This window comes from Cardiocondyla obscurior, linkage group LG09, assembly GCF_019399895.1.
Source record: "Cardiocondyla obscurior isolate alpha-2009 linkage group LG09, Cobs3.1, whole genome shotgun sequence".
Classification (NCBI taxonomy): Eukaryota; Metazoa; Arthropoda; class Insecta; order Hymenoptera; family Formicidae; genus Cardiocondyla; species Cardiocondyla obscurior.
Window position 1 is genome coordinate 6,571,057 of NC_091872.1, and position 14,127 is coordinate 6,585,183.

Sequence of the window (14,127 nt, forward strand, 5' to 3'; positions counted from 1 at the left end):
AAAATTATAATAAGGTTAAGAATAAAGTGAGCTGCGTTCCAAAGTGTTGTCAGCACTGCCAGCAGTTTTGTAAGGAGATGGATCCTAACCTTCTTTCGCCTTGTGGCTTTCGTTATATGTAAGCCCGGCTTGAAACATCGGAACAAAATTGTTTCGATCGATTACGTCGCCATTTGCCAATTCGTCATTTTCCATTCTACTATTTCTACTTTCTCGCAATCGTACTATTATAAAAATATAATATTCTTTAAATAACTATTAATGTAAAAATATTTTAATATTGACATTTTTAATAACGTACGTTCTAACTTGGTGAAAAATAATTTTGTTACAAATCATGACAACGTCTGACCGTTTGACAGAACCTGTTGCAGTTGCTGAAGACATTGCAAATGTACGTAACAATAATTTCGTTAGGTATTTGTATCATTGTAATCTCCGTTTGTGCAATTATTCATTTATTTAGAAATTAATGACTTGCGTATTGTTACGCGTAACAAAATTAATGACAAACTATCGTTTGTGTGTTTACATCTGCGTTAAATTTTATTTTAATGCCTTACATCTGTAAACTTATTTATAATTTCGTTGTACACAGTGCGTCGAGAGCATCAAAGACGATGTGGAGTCCAGATTTGAATGTCCCATTTGTTTATCATGGTTGCGCGATCCAGTTTTAACATCCTGTGGCCATAAGTTTTGTTCTCAGTGCATTGATACTTGGCTTAAGTAAGTTTTATTTAATTTAATCAAGATTTCACATTGATATTTAAATTAATTGATTGTTATGAATTATCAAAAGGAAAGATTCTGCTTGCTGTCCCATTGATAGTAAGCCTTTAACATCAGAAGGTCTTTTCCCAGACTTGTACACTTTTAGAGAGATATCTCAAAAACGTACAAGTTGCATTTATCAACAATTTGGTTGCCAAGTACAATTATCTCCTATAGAAATGGAAACACATATTACTCAGTGTACTTGTAAACAAGACTTTTTAAAATCTAGAGGTATGTTTTATATAACTAAAATATTAATTTCTTTAATTTTTGTTTAATATACATTTATAATTGTATAACAGTAGAAAAAAAAAATACTAATGCAATGTCTGTGGAGTCAAAAATGTGGGATCCACCTCTAAAAAATGGGATACAAGTTGCAGACAAGGAAGAACCTTCTCCTGATTGGCAACAATTGCTTAAGTAATTTAAATTTATATGTATATGAATATTTTTTACAAGTATTAATTATTTTTATTGTTTATATATGGCAAAGTATAAAAGTAAAATTTATTAACTTTGCTTTTTAGAAATCTGTATGAAAGGATAGTAGTTTTGGAGCAGGAAAACCGAGAGCTATCTATAACGGTATCTAATCAGAAAAATCAGCTCGCGGCTATGTGTCTACGAAATTGTAATGGAGTTTACATATGGAGATTAAAATCTTTTCAAGAAAAACTTGAGGCTATGACCAAAGATCCATTGAAAATGTTTTATAGTTCAGGTTTTTATACAAGTCCAAACGGATATAAAATCTGCGCAAGAATTAATATATCGTCCAAGGATCCTGATTTTTTGTCGTTTGTTTTACATATTATGAAATCGGAAAATGACGATGCTTTAGATTGGCCGTTCAATGGCACAATGTTCTTTGCATTAGTACATCCACAAGATTCGGAAAAAAATATATGCGAGATAACGTCGTCGCGGCCAGATCTCGAAGCGTTCCGGAAACCTACGTGCGAATTGAATAAACGTAGTTTTGGCTATACAGAATTTATACGTTTACGCGATTTAACTGATTTTTTACAAAATGACACTCTTATTTTTAGAATAGAAGTTCATCCGATATGTTTTACATAGTGCGAATCATTAATTTATCTATTTTATTTAAATATATTTCTACATTTAATTTCTTTTATTATTTAATTGTATTCGATATATGAAAATCATCGATTTATGAAGTTAATATTCTTCGTAGTAAGGAATATTTTTTATAAAAAAAAGACAATATATGTAAAATTATATCAATTATGAAAATTTAATTATGCACTCGAAAATATCTTTACTACAATGCTATGTAATATAGCTCGGAATGTAAATTTCGAACATTAATTGATCAACTTTTGAAAAAAAATTTTAACGTTTTAAGCACTTGCATTTTTTAAACATTATATTAAGGTTTTAAGACTTGTCTTAAAAAAATCTTAAAAATTTATCACTAATAACAGTAGATCTGGAACACTATAATATATATGTATACATATTAAACCACAAACATATTAATTAATATATAAAAATATATTTCTAAACTATTTTTTTACGTACAATTCAGTTTATTGTTTCAACTCTCAATGATTTTTAAAGATATTCCCAGAAATATATTTTTGTATATTAAATTAAGTTATTCTTTTTATATATATTTGATAGACTAACAATACGATTCTTTTAAAAGAATAAAATGTATTGAAGCAAGTTTTTGCGATTTAATTTGTTTATGTATTCGTATTTGGCACACATATGTATATTTGTTTCCTATCGCTCAAAACTTTCCGAACTGTCCAGAGTACACGGACGTGTTCTTGGTTTGGTGTGCGGAAGCGCATTCCCACCACTGCATGCTATAAAAGACCTCGGCGGCTTTCTTATTTTCTTAGTCTGGCATTACTCTGCCACACTTTACCATCACCGGTGCCGACCTTAAAACTGCGTGTGTCGCGTCATTTCGAGGTGGTTCCATCGAGTAGTGTACAAAATTAATTAGTAGAATTAAAGTTAGTTGGTATGTGACAGTATGATACATCATTGCTACGGTAAAATAATTGACAGTCTAACAAGAACGATCTTCGATATCGTCGTTATCTTCTATAATTGTTTTATTTTTTTTTTGTACAGTAAAAACTAAAATTTTATTAGTTATATACCCATATGTACGATATTATGTAACATTTCATAATTATTTTACTATTAATTTTATAAAAATTTGTATAAATGTATATTTATATTACGTTTTAACATTACAGTGACCCAGATTGTCTAAAAAGTGGAACACTGATATCAACTGTACTTGTGTGAAAGGTTTCTTAGGAAGAAACTGCATTGTGAAGATTTTTTTTCTAAACATTTGGATTTTTCCTACGTCAATTCACACTCATTGTGTGCAGTTTTAACATTGGAGCATAAAAAATGGATATAAACATTATAAGCAGCTTTTTCATCTTTAATACAGCAAATATGGTATTAATAGGCTCTATGATTAATTTTTTAGATCCTTATGTACCTGCGGCACTAAAACGTAGTTTTCTTTACGGGAAATTTAGTACAAAAACGCCTCATGTAATATTAACAAAGCTCGAAGTTCCTAAGAGGTAAGTTAAAAATTAATTTTTATTATCTCGTATTATTTCGTAAAACTTGAATAATTAACTAATAATTCATATCAAAAAGTATTAAATCAAAAATATCAAACTATGTATATATGTATGTATTTATCTATTAACTCAATTTGTATTACTTAAAATTTTTATTCAGCAATTTTAGGCACATGTACATTTTTTCTGCGCCAGCACTTGCTATTACTCTTTGCTCAATATTATACATGTATATTTATAATGCAAATGTACCTGAAATTATAATTATGTTGTTGGACACACTATTAGGAACATCGAGAAAACCATTAAGTATGTTTTTATAAATACATTTTTAAATATATTTGCTGATTTATAATGCTAAATTGTAATTTTTTTTTTTTTTTTTTTTTTTTTAGTCTCAACAGAAGTTGGAATTTTAACTTTAATCATATTTAATATACATGCATGGAAAAGGCTTTATGAAACGTGTTATGTAAATGTATTTAGTAATCAAAAAATGCATATATATATTTATTTTCTCGGATTACTACATTATGCGGGATTAATACTGAGTATAATAGGTGAAATCGAAGGATTTGTTAGAGGTATAATTTTAGAAGTATTCATAAATAAGTATATTGCTTTGTCTCATAATATACATACATATACATCTGTGTATGTGTTTCAGACATATATATAATTTTTTTTTTATAGGGTCATACAGGAATGAAAATTTACCTAAAGTAACAATTGTAAAATTAGTTTGTACCTTTATATGTTTATGGTCGTCATATATGCAGTTAAAAACTACTTTTATTCTTGCAAAGTTACGAAGAAATACGAATAACGATATTGTATCTCTCGAGTATAAAATACCATCTGAAGGTTTATTTAAACACATAGCTGCTCCATTGCAATTTTATGAAATACTTATATACGTAATGCTGTCTATAATTCTTTGGCAAGCTTATATATTTCATTACGTTACTTTATGGGTTGTAGTAAATCAGGTAAGAAATAATTCAACAAAATATATTTTCTTGAGGAGAAACAAAAAAGATTAATATATACAATAATTTTTTTTAGGTGGAATGTGCACTTTTAACTCATAAGTGGTATCATAAAACATTCAAAAATTATCCAAAGGAAAGAAAGATTTTAATTCCTTATATATGGTAAAATTTATTATTAAAAAAAACTATGTATCCTTTATTAAAAACAAATAATTTGTATTTTTATAATATACAAATATAAAACAATTATGTAATGAATAAATAGGTTTAAATGAATTTTCGTTATATTAGGTTAAATACGTATTTCAATGTACAACTTGTTTAGTTGTACAACGGTATTAAATGTCGATTTATTTGTATTATATATTACGTAATGAACATGATACAATATTCGTAACAGTATAACTTTCTACTTTTTATTTGTAAAAAAAATTCTAGTTTTATATCAAATTGCCAAATGTATTCTAACTGTACAAAGTACGTTTTTCTGTTGTTTGTTCTTTTAATCTTTAATTATTTGAACAGTAAACTGAAACAGACAAAATTATTCTTCCCTGAGATACAAATAAAATAAATTCTTATAAACGATCGCATACGAAGTACGATGATACGATTGCTAGGCTTTTTTTTATCATCGTACTTCGAAATATTAAATTTGTGTGTAATAATATATTAAAGATATTGTAATACGTACCTATAAGGATAACCTTGAGCTTTGTTTCTAAATATCGATAGTAGAAGACTAAAGAAAATTGCGACTAATCCCGCACCTATCACAGCTAGTATTTTGCGTTTTTTAATGTCTCCTTTACGAGCAGCAGCTTCGGTCATTAAAATCATTCCTAATACAACTGCTCCATCTTTTTATATGTAATTAAGGTCTACATAAGATTTATAAACCCAATATTTCTACTTTTATGTAGATTGTTTGTTATAAAGTTTTTGAATATACTAAAAGGATACTCATGACCATAACGATATAAGTTTCCACTATAAATTGTCCTTGAGAAGAGCCATGAATATAAGCTACATTGCCATTAGGTGATTTGTGAAATATTGGTGGTCCTCTGATATGATTCCACATTTGTCCAGAAGTCATGTTTATTGCAAAAAACTAAAAAAAAAAAAAATTTGTTACAATTTAAAAAAAAAAAAAAAAAAAAAAAAATAACTTACCAAAGCACAAAATCCCCACAGATTTTTGTTATAAATAAAATCCAAGTTGTTGCGTTTCAGATATAGACCACCTCCAACAATAATTATTAACATCCCTAATCCTACTGTACCTGAATAATTTGGTGGTCTAAATACTCTGATCTAAAATTCATAAATTCATAATACTGTAACAATGTAATAAAATAAAAGACACGTTGTGTAGTACTGACATCCCTTTACCTAAGTAACAAACAACATGATACTATAATCATAATGATACCTGGATATCTGTACGTTCGCCGATCCATTTCGCTATCGCCTCGGCGCCAAATCCGACTCGCTGAATATCCATGGTGTCGGCAGGTTTTGGTTTACCTTTCGGTGGAAAATGCATATACACCGGTGCAGTATTCAACTTCATCTACAAAAAAAAAAAAAAAAAAAAAAATTTATTGGTTATATCTGTATATATCCGTGTATTTTTTACTTACCAACCGAAAAACGTCGGATCCTTCGTCAAAATCAATAGAAGCAAAGAACAGCTTGTTAGAGTACAACGGTGAATATCGGAAAGAATTGGCGACTATTGTAAATTCATCATTGGCGTGCCTAGAATTAATAAAATCGTTGACAATTTTATAAACTTAACTCAACAGCGATATATCTAAGCGCAAACGCAAATTACCAGCATATTTGACACTGTCTCTGAGGCGCTATAGCAGTAAACATAACTATAACAGAGTAATTTCTTGGGGGTGATTTAATATACTGTTTGAATTTTGATCCATTGAATTTCAGTACTGACTTTTTAATAGCCATCTCGGTCAGTTGCTGTACACGCTCCGCTAAGGAAGTGCCTTGGTTCTGCAAGAATATAGTGGTTTTGAAATCACATAAAGATAAGGTGATAAAAATGGAATAATAAATATAAAGATATTTTAATACTCTTACGTTTTTTGTTCTATATTGACAGACGACATAGCTCAGAAGTGAAAGAAGAATCAATGCTATGTGGAGGTTGTATTTCATCATGAATCAGGTTTGCTACGTTACGCGGAATTTCGGCAACACTAGACACCCCACCGAGAAGGCATTAGCGATCACTGATGGCAGCGTGGGCCCAGCGGGCCTTCTCCAAGACGACGCTTTAACAGTCCCGTTAATCCGCCGGGTACACGTGGCACTCGTCAACTCGTTGGAGTCGCTCCGAAATCGAAGCTCTAGAGACACCTTCTTCTAGAAACTAACAAAGTTTAGTTCCGAGAAAATCCGCTATGAGCTTGCCTCCTCGCTTTCGACGATTAGCAGTATGATTTTTAATTGTTTTCCATACTTGGAACGATAAAGAAAAAAACGATTTTTTTTAATCGTATAGAATGAATCGTATACAATTGAATCGTATAAGTGTATACGCAGCTTCAAGGCCTTCAGGAACACACACTTTTGCATAACGCGCATACGATTGGTTCAATTTCTTGTGCATAAACTGCATAATGAAATTAAATTAATCGTATTCCTTATTCATATGCATTATGTGTTAATGCAAAAGTGTGTGCTTTGGGTTTTATTGCATAAAAAAAAAAGAAGAAATTTAAAAAAGAAAAAAGATTATTTAACGTGTCATTGAATAAGATCAGATGGTCGGAATTTTCAGTAGCTTAATTATATGATAAATCAGACATATTAAAATTAAATTAAATTAAATAAGATTAAATATGGTAAAATAAAATAAAAATAAAATCGAGCAAAATTAAACGAAATTAAATTAAATAAGATATAATAAAATGATAATGATATTAATTTCTGTTGTATTATAAGGTTCAATAAAACCTAACATCTTTAAAAATTTATTTACTATACTTTTAAAAAGTTGTACATTTTATACTTGATAGTATAAATATATATATTTGCAACACAATATAAAAAAAAATTAATATAAAAATATATAGTAGGTGTTATAAACAAAATTAGAAAAATAAAACTGTAAAATTACAATACATATTCACATATTAATATAAAAATTTACATTTTTCCTTAATCTTACAATGAATTTAATTTATAATATTCATACTAAAATAGAATTGTTCTGTTAATTTCATTAAATGTATATATTACAAAATATACGATATATATAGAATAATATATACTTCGCTTGCGATTAATTAATCCAGCGAAATAACGAATATATCTAATATAGTTAAGGATACGTGATACCAGCAATAGACTTTGTCTCACGAATTTCCGGTTGGCTAAAAGCGTTTGTTCCTTGCATTATTTGTGCCCTGCTTACGCGTTTCTTTGTTTCTTCGACATTTAGTTTCTCGGCAGTATCACCGGCAGCACGATTAATTTTCGTCGCATCTGGTGCATTTGGATATTGCATGCACGCGACGTCACCCTGGCCACCAGTGTGACCCAACGGGTCGTGCTCGTTAGAATAGTATTGCTGCATTTGATGATAACGTGGGGCTGCAGCATCTTCGTATTGGAAGGTCATCTCGTTATTGCCTTCTTGTACAATAGATCTGTTTTGTCGATCGTAAGGAACTGATCCGTACAAATGATTGCGCAAAGGAGAAAGCATATTTTGATTTTGCAAAGTCGTCACTGTATTGTTATCCCTTTCAGTTTGCATGTTGTAATAATTTCTCGCGTTTTCTTTTTGTCGCGGGTATTCCATCGCTAAAAGTTCGTCAGCTCTTTTAGGTCGTAAGACACGTAAATGCGGATTATTCAAATTTCTACTGTTCTCCAAACCATTCGCCGAAATTTTTTTCTGAGATAGCGCGGATTCTGTTGATAGTTGCGGCTGCATGTTTTCTGGGATCTCGTTGAAATTTTGTATACCATTCAGTCTAACGATAGGCTTTTTCTTGGCTAAATTAGCGAGGTGCTCGAAGCCTTTCCTACGTGTTGGATTCTTCAATGTTTCCAACGTCTTTTGAATACTATCCAAATCTTGAAGACCATTATTACGCTTTTGAGGGCAAATTATTTCTTTGTATTTTCGCATCTTTAGTAGACTGGAAGTTTCAATAGGCCTTTTATTTTCAAGCGGAGGTAGTAAATTTGAGTTATATTCTTTAGCTTTAGACCAAACTTCTTGTGAATTAGAATATGGAAAACATAGATTATAATGCATGTTGCATGGATGTTGCGCATATTTCGAAGTTGAATTATATAAATTCCTCGATACATTTTGCAGATGATTACACGAATGACAAGCGGTATGATCACAAGACATCCGATGATTATTTTTATTTGGCCAATTGGTCGTTTTCCGTAACTGATAAGGATTTATCTGAACGTGCATTTGCTGAGGTAAAACTTGGTTGCATATTTCTTCATTTTTAAACTGTTGATTATTTTGTTGATCGGCTATTATTTTATATTCTGACGATTTGTCATTTATTGTATACTGTTCATTCAAATTTCCTTTTTGTACATTCAATTTTTCAATGTCCTTGTACGTTATTCGCGATGGTGTAATACGTACCATCCATTCTGGTTTTTCATCCTTTTCTGTTCTTTTTCGGACAACTCTAGTCTTTTTAGTCTCATCTGGAATATCTGGTTTTTGTTGAAACTGGGCGATGTAAGTTAAATACCTTTTTTGTTCCTTCAATAACGCGTCAAATTGACGGCGCATTACTTCTTCAGGTACACCTTGCTGTCTCATGGTGGAAATTAACAATTCTTGATCATGAATCATGTCAGGTGTAAATTGCAATATCTTCTGTCTTTCACGTTGGCTGTAAATTTCCACGGTTGACGGACTAGTATTAAGTTTGTGATTTGCCTGATTTTGTAACGGGGTACATTGATTTTGACTTTCAAAATTTTGCTGATTTAAATTTGTCCCGTGCGTTTGACAATAATATTGCCACTGTGATGGTAACTGCAAATGCTGCCGATACTGATTCCATCTATCATTTTGTGGCCATATGGATTGAAAACGATCGGAATATCTGAGATTTTGTTGATAGTTAGGTAAATTATGCTGCATTAATCTCATCTGATTTACCGTCATATCTTGTGGGGAAGTCATTCCTTGTCCAAAGCTTTGCACAGTAAATAATTGACTGTGATGCATTCCTGAATTGTTAAATAAATGTTGTTGGTAATTGGACATTGATTCCTTTTGTGTAAGCATTTGTGGCAACATTTGTTTATCATATATGTTGTGCTGTATTTGCTGATTGTTCTGTTGCAGTGGAGAATACTGAGTATGATGAACATTTTGACAATTATTCACCATTTGATCATTTAGTAACTCATTAACATTGTGTGCAATTGTTGTTGAGTTCTGTCTTTGCATTTGCACAGGCATTTGTTTGTGACTGGTTAAATTTTTATCACAATTTAATTCTTGACATTGATTTTCAGGTATAGTAGAAGATTTGAGATTTTGATCAACAACTGTGTGCAAGGTACTCAAAGATCTTTGAATCGGTAAATTTTCAGAATTAGTTTTACAAGTTTCTGGCTGACAAGCAACAATGTGTTGCTGACTTGCATTACAAATATTTTCCATCTAAAAATATAAAAAAAATATTAAAATTGTTTAATTAATATAATAAAGAATTTTGTGTAAATTTACTTTTAATTGTTGAGGTTGTAGTTGGATAGAAGTTGCATCATTATGTTCGTTATTATTTCCAGAAGAAGAAACTGTGTAAAAAGTTCCAGTTTCTTGAGGATCTTGTTGCATTATTAAAGAAGCAATTGGTTGAGGTGAGAACATTGGTGGATCGTCTAGCTTCTTAATTTCTTCAGTAGGAAAACATTTCAATCGTGGCAAAGAAGTCAAATGTGACTTTTTAAATTTGTCTTGAGAATTAAATCTAGTTTTTGGAGACTGCATCTCGTCTAACAATACTATTCGATAGGCTTCAAACTTTCCGATCTTATCTGATAAATTTTAATTACGCAAATGCGAACGATTCTTTTACGTTCGGAATTTCTTTCAATTAAAAATTTTCCTGGAAAATTAAAAAAAAGAAAAAGAAAAATTATATATTTTGTTTTATTAACATATGTGTTCTTCAATCTTACCTTTTCATCATAAATTTTGTTAAAACACAAATTTTAATTAATACGACGTTTACTGGGAAAAAATCATTGTTCAAACTTAATGACAGATTTTTAAAATAAGATTTGGTATTATCGCCGAGAGAGAAAAATATGTAATTAATCACCATGGTTACGGCGTATTTTGTTAGATTTAAAATACGTCAATCTCAAAAGCTAGCGGTCACTATTCTGATTGGTTCCCGCTTTCTGCCGCGTTAGGCGCCAAGGTCTAAACCCGCTCTTTAGTATTTTATCTCAAATATTCCTATGTTCATGGATGATTTTCAGTAACGGTCTGTAGGTTATGTCGTGTACTTCGTACAAATTTCGCTCGATTTGACTTGACCTGCTTTGTTCCCTGGATATCGACGAAATGTCCAGAAGAAACACCGGAGACGAAAGAAAAGGTTTTGTTTATTTTATCTATTATACGTTAACAATGAATGTAATCAGCGTTTGTTACAATCTAGCGGAAGCATTTTCATCCATTTTTCACCAATGTAGCTTTACTTTGATCCTCGTTTAATTTTCTTTTTTTTACTTACTTTTAAAAAGTAAGAAAAAGATGGACAGTAAGTTAAAGCGATGTTGAAGTTGATCTACATTGGTAAAAATGGACGATTTATTCGGGATAGAATAATTATTTTCACGCACGATTTATTGGACTGATACACGTATGTGTACGGTTTTGCATAAAATATTAATTGCCTACGAATTAATCGCTCAAAAAAAAATTAATCTCCAATGATTTGTTTAAAATAAAATTGTGTGTATAAAATTAAAGTTAAAGTAATTTAATTTTTATGTATTAATATTTTATAAATACTTGTATGCTAGTTTTCTATTAAATGTAAATAATTATCATTTATGTATCCAAATAATTATGTATATGCATATCTCTTTTATAGGACTAAACCATTTTAACTTAATTATGTAGTTTTATCTAATTTCTAATTGTTGAATTTATAGGGATAAACATTGCGTTAAGCATAACCCGCTTAAAGATTTCCGGTTAAAAAATCAATTTTGTTTAACTTGATCTGAACTTTGCCAGTGTTTGACGTTGTCAGGGTCAAGTTTCTATAGAACCGAGGACAGGAGAGAGGATGACAGAGGGAGGGATCGATCGCCGCTCAGGGTTGAATGTTGCAGTACGGACGATTGCAATCAGTCGGATGTAAAGAAACAGAAGTTGGCGTTTGGCTTTGGGAAAAAAACAAGTGGCAATGAAAAAAAAGGAATTCAAATTAAACTAGGTTCTGTGTCTGTAAGTAAAATATTTGTATGAATTTCGATGGAATACATATTTTTTTTACGATGTAAATTTTTTTTTTTTTTTTTTTTTTTTTTGTATTAGAAGTCAACTGTGAAAGCGACACCGGCACCAAAACCAACGGTAGCATCGGTGTTTAACACAGATGAAGATGAGGAACCAGAAGAAATGCCAGCAGAGGCAAGGATGAGAATGCGAAATATCGGACGCGAAACCCCTACGTCAGCTGGGCCAAATTCATTCGGCAAAACAAAACAGGGATTCTGCGATTCGAAAAAAATATTTGAGAAAACGTTGAAGAAAGCAATGGAGGAGGCAAACAAATGATTTTGCTTATTATGTGTGTATGTGTAAATGTGTGTATACTGCAAAATTATTGTACATTAATTTTAAATAATTATTAGAAACTTTATTCTTGCTGAAGTCTAATGCAAGTATTTTTATGAAATGTAAGTAATTCATTAGCAGAACTCAAATTTAAAAATTGCTTCAAACTAAAAACTTTAAAGGTGCACATCATGTATAAATTTATATATGTAAAGTACTTCCGCTCACGTAGGAGCATGACAAGTTCATGTTTTTTCATGTAATGATGATTAAAATCAGCCTGTTATCAAATTGTATGTTGCGATAAAATATTTCATATATTTTATCCATTTTTCTTTAAAAGTAATAAAAATAATGATGTTAAAATCGATACTTAATGTTATTAGATGGATGAAACATTTTCGTGTTATTTTTATAAATTTTTATTTATGTGAAATTAGGTTTACATAATAAAATTATTTCCTGTTCTGTTGACCCTGGCGCAAATCCTGGAAATTAAAAATATTGTATTTAAATTAAATTTATATAAAATTGTATCCACTTATACGACCAAAATTGCATTAGTACAAATTATTATTGGAAACAATATCAAATATTATTTTCTTTCTCTCGTATTATATCTTGTATGTACAAATTTATGCTTTTTAAAATTTATAAGTCAAGTTTACTTATAAAAATAATTACTCTTGGAAAGTTGCGGACAGGAGGCGTTCTTATCCGACGATCTGCCTTGGACCTATTTCGTACCACTTTCGAGTGAATAGCGCAGGATACACAATAATGAAGCTTGGCATACAATTTCGGCAGCTGATACGACTGATAAAAGCTCGCCTCTGTTATATCTCTGACGGCAGCAGCCTCGACAATATTACGAATAACAAATTTCTTGATGGCTTTATCCTTGGGGACGCAGCGAGCACAATTGGTGCAGCGAACCGGATTTACATGGCCACGACCGTGCTTAGCACGTCCACCGTTTCTGCGTTTGCAAGTCTAATAAATCAATAAATTAGAATTAGATACATATCAATAATCAAATAAACTTTTTGCAAAAGCAAGTAAAACATAAATAAATTATTAAATTATACTACATTATTAAGTATAAATAACTGTATATGTACATACATACACACGCATATACACATACACACATACACACGATTATATGTCGAATTTTCGCTTTATTGATCACGGTAAATTGCAAACATTAATTATCTTTTTTTTTTTCAGAATTAAAATTATATTTGATGCTTATTACATCTTCGCAATGATTAAACAATGCGGCGACCACATGGCCAGCCTAGAGGGAAAGAGCAACTTTAGTAAGACTGTTTTACGAAATTTACGTTTCCATAATGCAATTCACGTATGATTTTAGTAACAGCAAAAATACTTCGTGTATACGATACATGGTACGAAAATTCGGGCGCAGTCTAAGCGACAAACAAGCTTTATTACCATTTTGCAACGACAGTCATACACGAAAGACCCAGGAATCACACGTAGAAAGGATCGGAAGCATCCAATGATATTATAACGTAAGATAGATGGGTAACTGTGTTTCGATCTACAACTTCACCTAACCCAACAAAATTTTCCTTTCAAGTCGTATAGTATTCAATTGTCATTGGCTACGCCTAGCGTCGTAAAACATTTACGTCACGTCCGATTTTGCTTGGAATCAAAATACACGGTGGAATCTAGACATGAGTTGTACATTTTCAGTGCTTGATATAGTTCATGAAGTAGTATACTGTATAGTAAAGTCTGAGTAAATTTCCAAACGGATAGTGGAGTAATATTATTATTTATATATTTTTCGCACAATAATTATGTATCCTGTCGCATACAATTTATAATTTAATAAATTGATACGAATTTTTTATCACTTTTCTAGTGAGTATAGTTAGCATTAAGGTTAATTTTTTGAATTACAACA

The 14,127-nt window shown here is 30.7% G+C and overlaps 5 protein-coding genes across 7 annotated transcripts; 2 read left to right on the forward strand and 3 right to left on the reverse strand.

Annotated features, from left to right (window-relative positions):
• The first annotated feature begins 137 nt into the window (after window positions 1-137).
• On the forward strand, window positions 138-4,840 carry LOC139105443 (polyprenal reductase-like). Of its 3 annotated transcripts, none has more exons than XM_070661551.1 (7): window positions 138-394; window positions 599-729; window positions 803-1,008; window positions 1,083-1,200; window positions 1,308-3,234; window positions 3,318-3,365; window positions 3,529-3,595. In XM_070661551.1, the coding sequence occupies exons 1-5, from the start codon at window positions 338-340 to the stop codon at window positions 1,858-1,860; spliced, it is 1,065 nt and encodes a 354-aa protein (XP_070517652.1). In that variant the 5' UTR covers window positions 138-337; the 3' UTR covers window positions 1,861-3,234; window positions 3,318-3,365; window positions 3,529-3,595. The 3 variants fall into 3 exon arrangements, with proteins under 3 accessions (XP_070517652.1, XP_070517651.1, XP_070517653.1); XM_070661550.1 differs by having other exon boundaries at window positions 1,080-1,200; window positions 3,529-3,588; XM_070661552.1 differs by lacking the exons at window positions 599-729; window positions 803-1,008; window positions 1,083-1,200 and adding exons at window positions 3,764-3,952; window positions 4,062-4,357; window positions 4,434-4,840 and having other exon boundaries at window positions 3,021-3,365; window positions 3,529-3,677.
• Ostgamma (oligosaccharide transferase gamma subunit) lies at window positions 4,755-6,764 on the reverse strand. The gene is made up of 8 exons (XM_070661554.1): window positions 6,467-6,764; window positions 6,201-6,379; window positions 6,007-6,124; window positions 5,796-5,936; window positions 5,537-5,677; window positions 5,324-5,474; window positions 5,055-5,220; window positions 4,755-4,889 (listed from the first exon to the last, which is right to left on the reverse strand). The coding sequence occupies exons 1-8, from the start codon at window positions 6,545-6,547 to the stop codon at window positions 4,874-4,876; spliced, it is 993 nt and encodes a 330-aa protein (XP_070517655.1). The 5' UTR covers window positions 6,548-6,764; the 3' UTR covers window positions 4,755-4,873.
• Window positions 6,765-7,712: 948 nt separating this feature from the next.
• On the reverse strand, window positions 7,713-10,379 carry LOC139105326 (putative mediator of RNA polymerase II transcription subunit 26). The gene is made up of 2 exons (XM_070661336.1): window positions 10,116-10,379; window positions 7,713-10,049 (listed from the first exon to the last, which is right to left on the reverse strand). The coding sequence occupies exons 1-2, from the start codon at window positions 10,377-10,379 to the stop codon at window positions 7,713-7,715; spliced, it is 2,601 nt and encodes an 866-aa protein (XP_070517437.1).
• Window positions 10,380-10,853: 474 nt separating this feature from the next.
• On the forward strand, window positions 10,854-12,560 carry LOC139105449 (PEST proteolytic signal-containing nuclear protein). The gene is made up of 3 exons (XM_070661560.1): window positions 10,854-10,995; window positions 11,659-11,855; window positions 11,946-12,560. The coding sequence occupies exons 1-3, from the start codon at window positions 10,962-10,964 to the stop codon at window positions 12,186-12,188; spliced, it is 474 nt and encodes a 157-aa protein (XP_070517661.1). The 5' UTR covers window positions 10,854-10,961; the 3' UTR covers window positions 12,189-12,560.
• A 26-nt stretch (window positions 12,561-12,586) lies between these two features.
• Window positions 12,587-13,765, reverse strand: Rps26 (ribosomal protein S26). Its single transcript, XM_070661562.1, has 3 exons — window positions 13,647-13,765; window positions 12,873-13,181; window positions 12,587-12,676 (listed from the first exon to the last, which is right to left on the reverse strand). The coding sequence occupies exons 1-3, from the start codon at window positions 13,647-13,649 to the stop codon at window positions 12,644-12,646; spliced, it is 345 nt and encodes a 114-aa protein (XP_070517663.1). The 5' UTR covers window positions 13,650-13,765; the 3' UTR covers window positions 12,587-12,643.
• Between the last annotated feature and the right edge of the window lie 362 nt (window positions 13,766-14,127).

What these genes read in the sequence shown, in the direction of transcription:
- LOC139105443 (XM_070661550.1), top strand. Translation starts at nt 338, where the DNA reads ATGACAACGTCTGACCGTTTGACAGAACCTGTTGCAGTTGCTGAAGAC. An exon ending in TTGCTGAAGACATTGCAAAT is followed by an intron (nt 395 to 598) that starts GTACGTAACAAT and finishes CGTTGTACACAG; the next exon opens with TGCGTCGAGAGCATCAAAGA. An exon ending in GATTGGCAACAATTGCTTAA is followed by an intron (nt 1,201 to 1,307) that starts GTAATTTAAATT and finishes TTTGCTTTTTAG; the next exon opens with AAATCTGTATGAAAGGATAG.
- Ostgamma (XM_070661554.1), bottom strand. Translation starts at nt 6,547, where the DNA reads ATGATGAAATACAACCTCCACATAGCATTGATTCTTCTTTCACTTCTG. An exon ending in GTCAATATAGAACAAAAAAC is followed by an intron (nt 6,380 to 6,466) that starts GTAAGAGTATTA and finishes ATATTCTTGCAG; the next exon opens with AACCAAGGCACTTCCTTAGC. An exon ending in GCGAACGTACAGATATCCAG is followed by an intron (nt 5,678 to 5,795) that starts GTATCATTATGA and finishes TATGAATTTTAG; the next exon opens with ATCAGAGTATTTAGACCACC.
- LOC139105326 (XM_070661336.1), bottom strand. Translation starts at nt 10,379, where the DNA reads ATGCAGTCTCCAAAAACTAGATTTAATTCTCAAGACAAATTTAAAAAG. An exon ending in TACAACCTCAACAATTAAAA is followed by an intron (nt 10,050 to 10,115) that starts GTAAATTTACAC and finishes TTATATTTTTAG; the next exon opens with ATGGAAAATATTTGTAATGC.
- LOC139105449 (XM_070661560.1), top strand. Translation starts at nt 10,962, where the DNA reads ATGTCCAGAAGAAACACCGGAGACGAAAGAAAAG. An exon ending in CACCGGAGACGAAAGAAAAG is followed by an intron (nt 10,996 to 11,658) that starts GTTTTGTTTATT and finishes TGACGTTGTCAG; the next exon opens with GGTCAAGTTTCTATAGAACC. An exon ending in TTAAACTAGGTTCTGTGTCT is followed by an intron (nt 11,856 to 11,945) that starts GTAAGTAAAATA and finishes TTTTTGTATTAG; the next exon opens with AAGTCAACTGTGAAAGCGAC.
- Rps26 (XM_070661562.1), bottom strand. An exon ending in CTGTCCGCAACTTTCCAAGA is followed by an intron (nt 12,677 to 12,872) that starts GTAATTATTTTT and finishes TTTAATTTCCAG; the next exon opens with GATTTGCGCCAGGGTCAACA.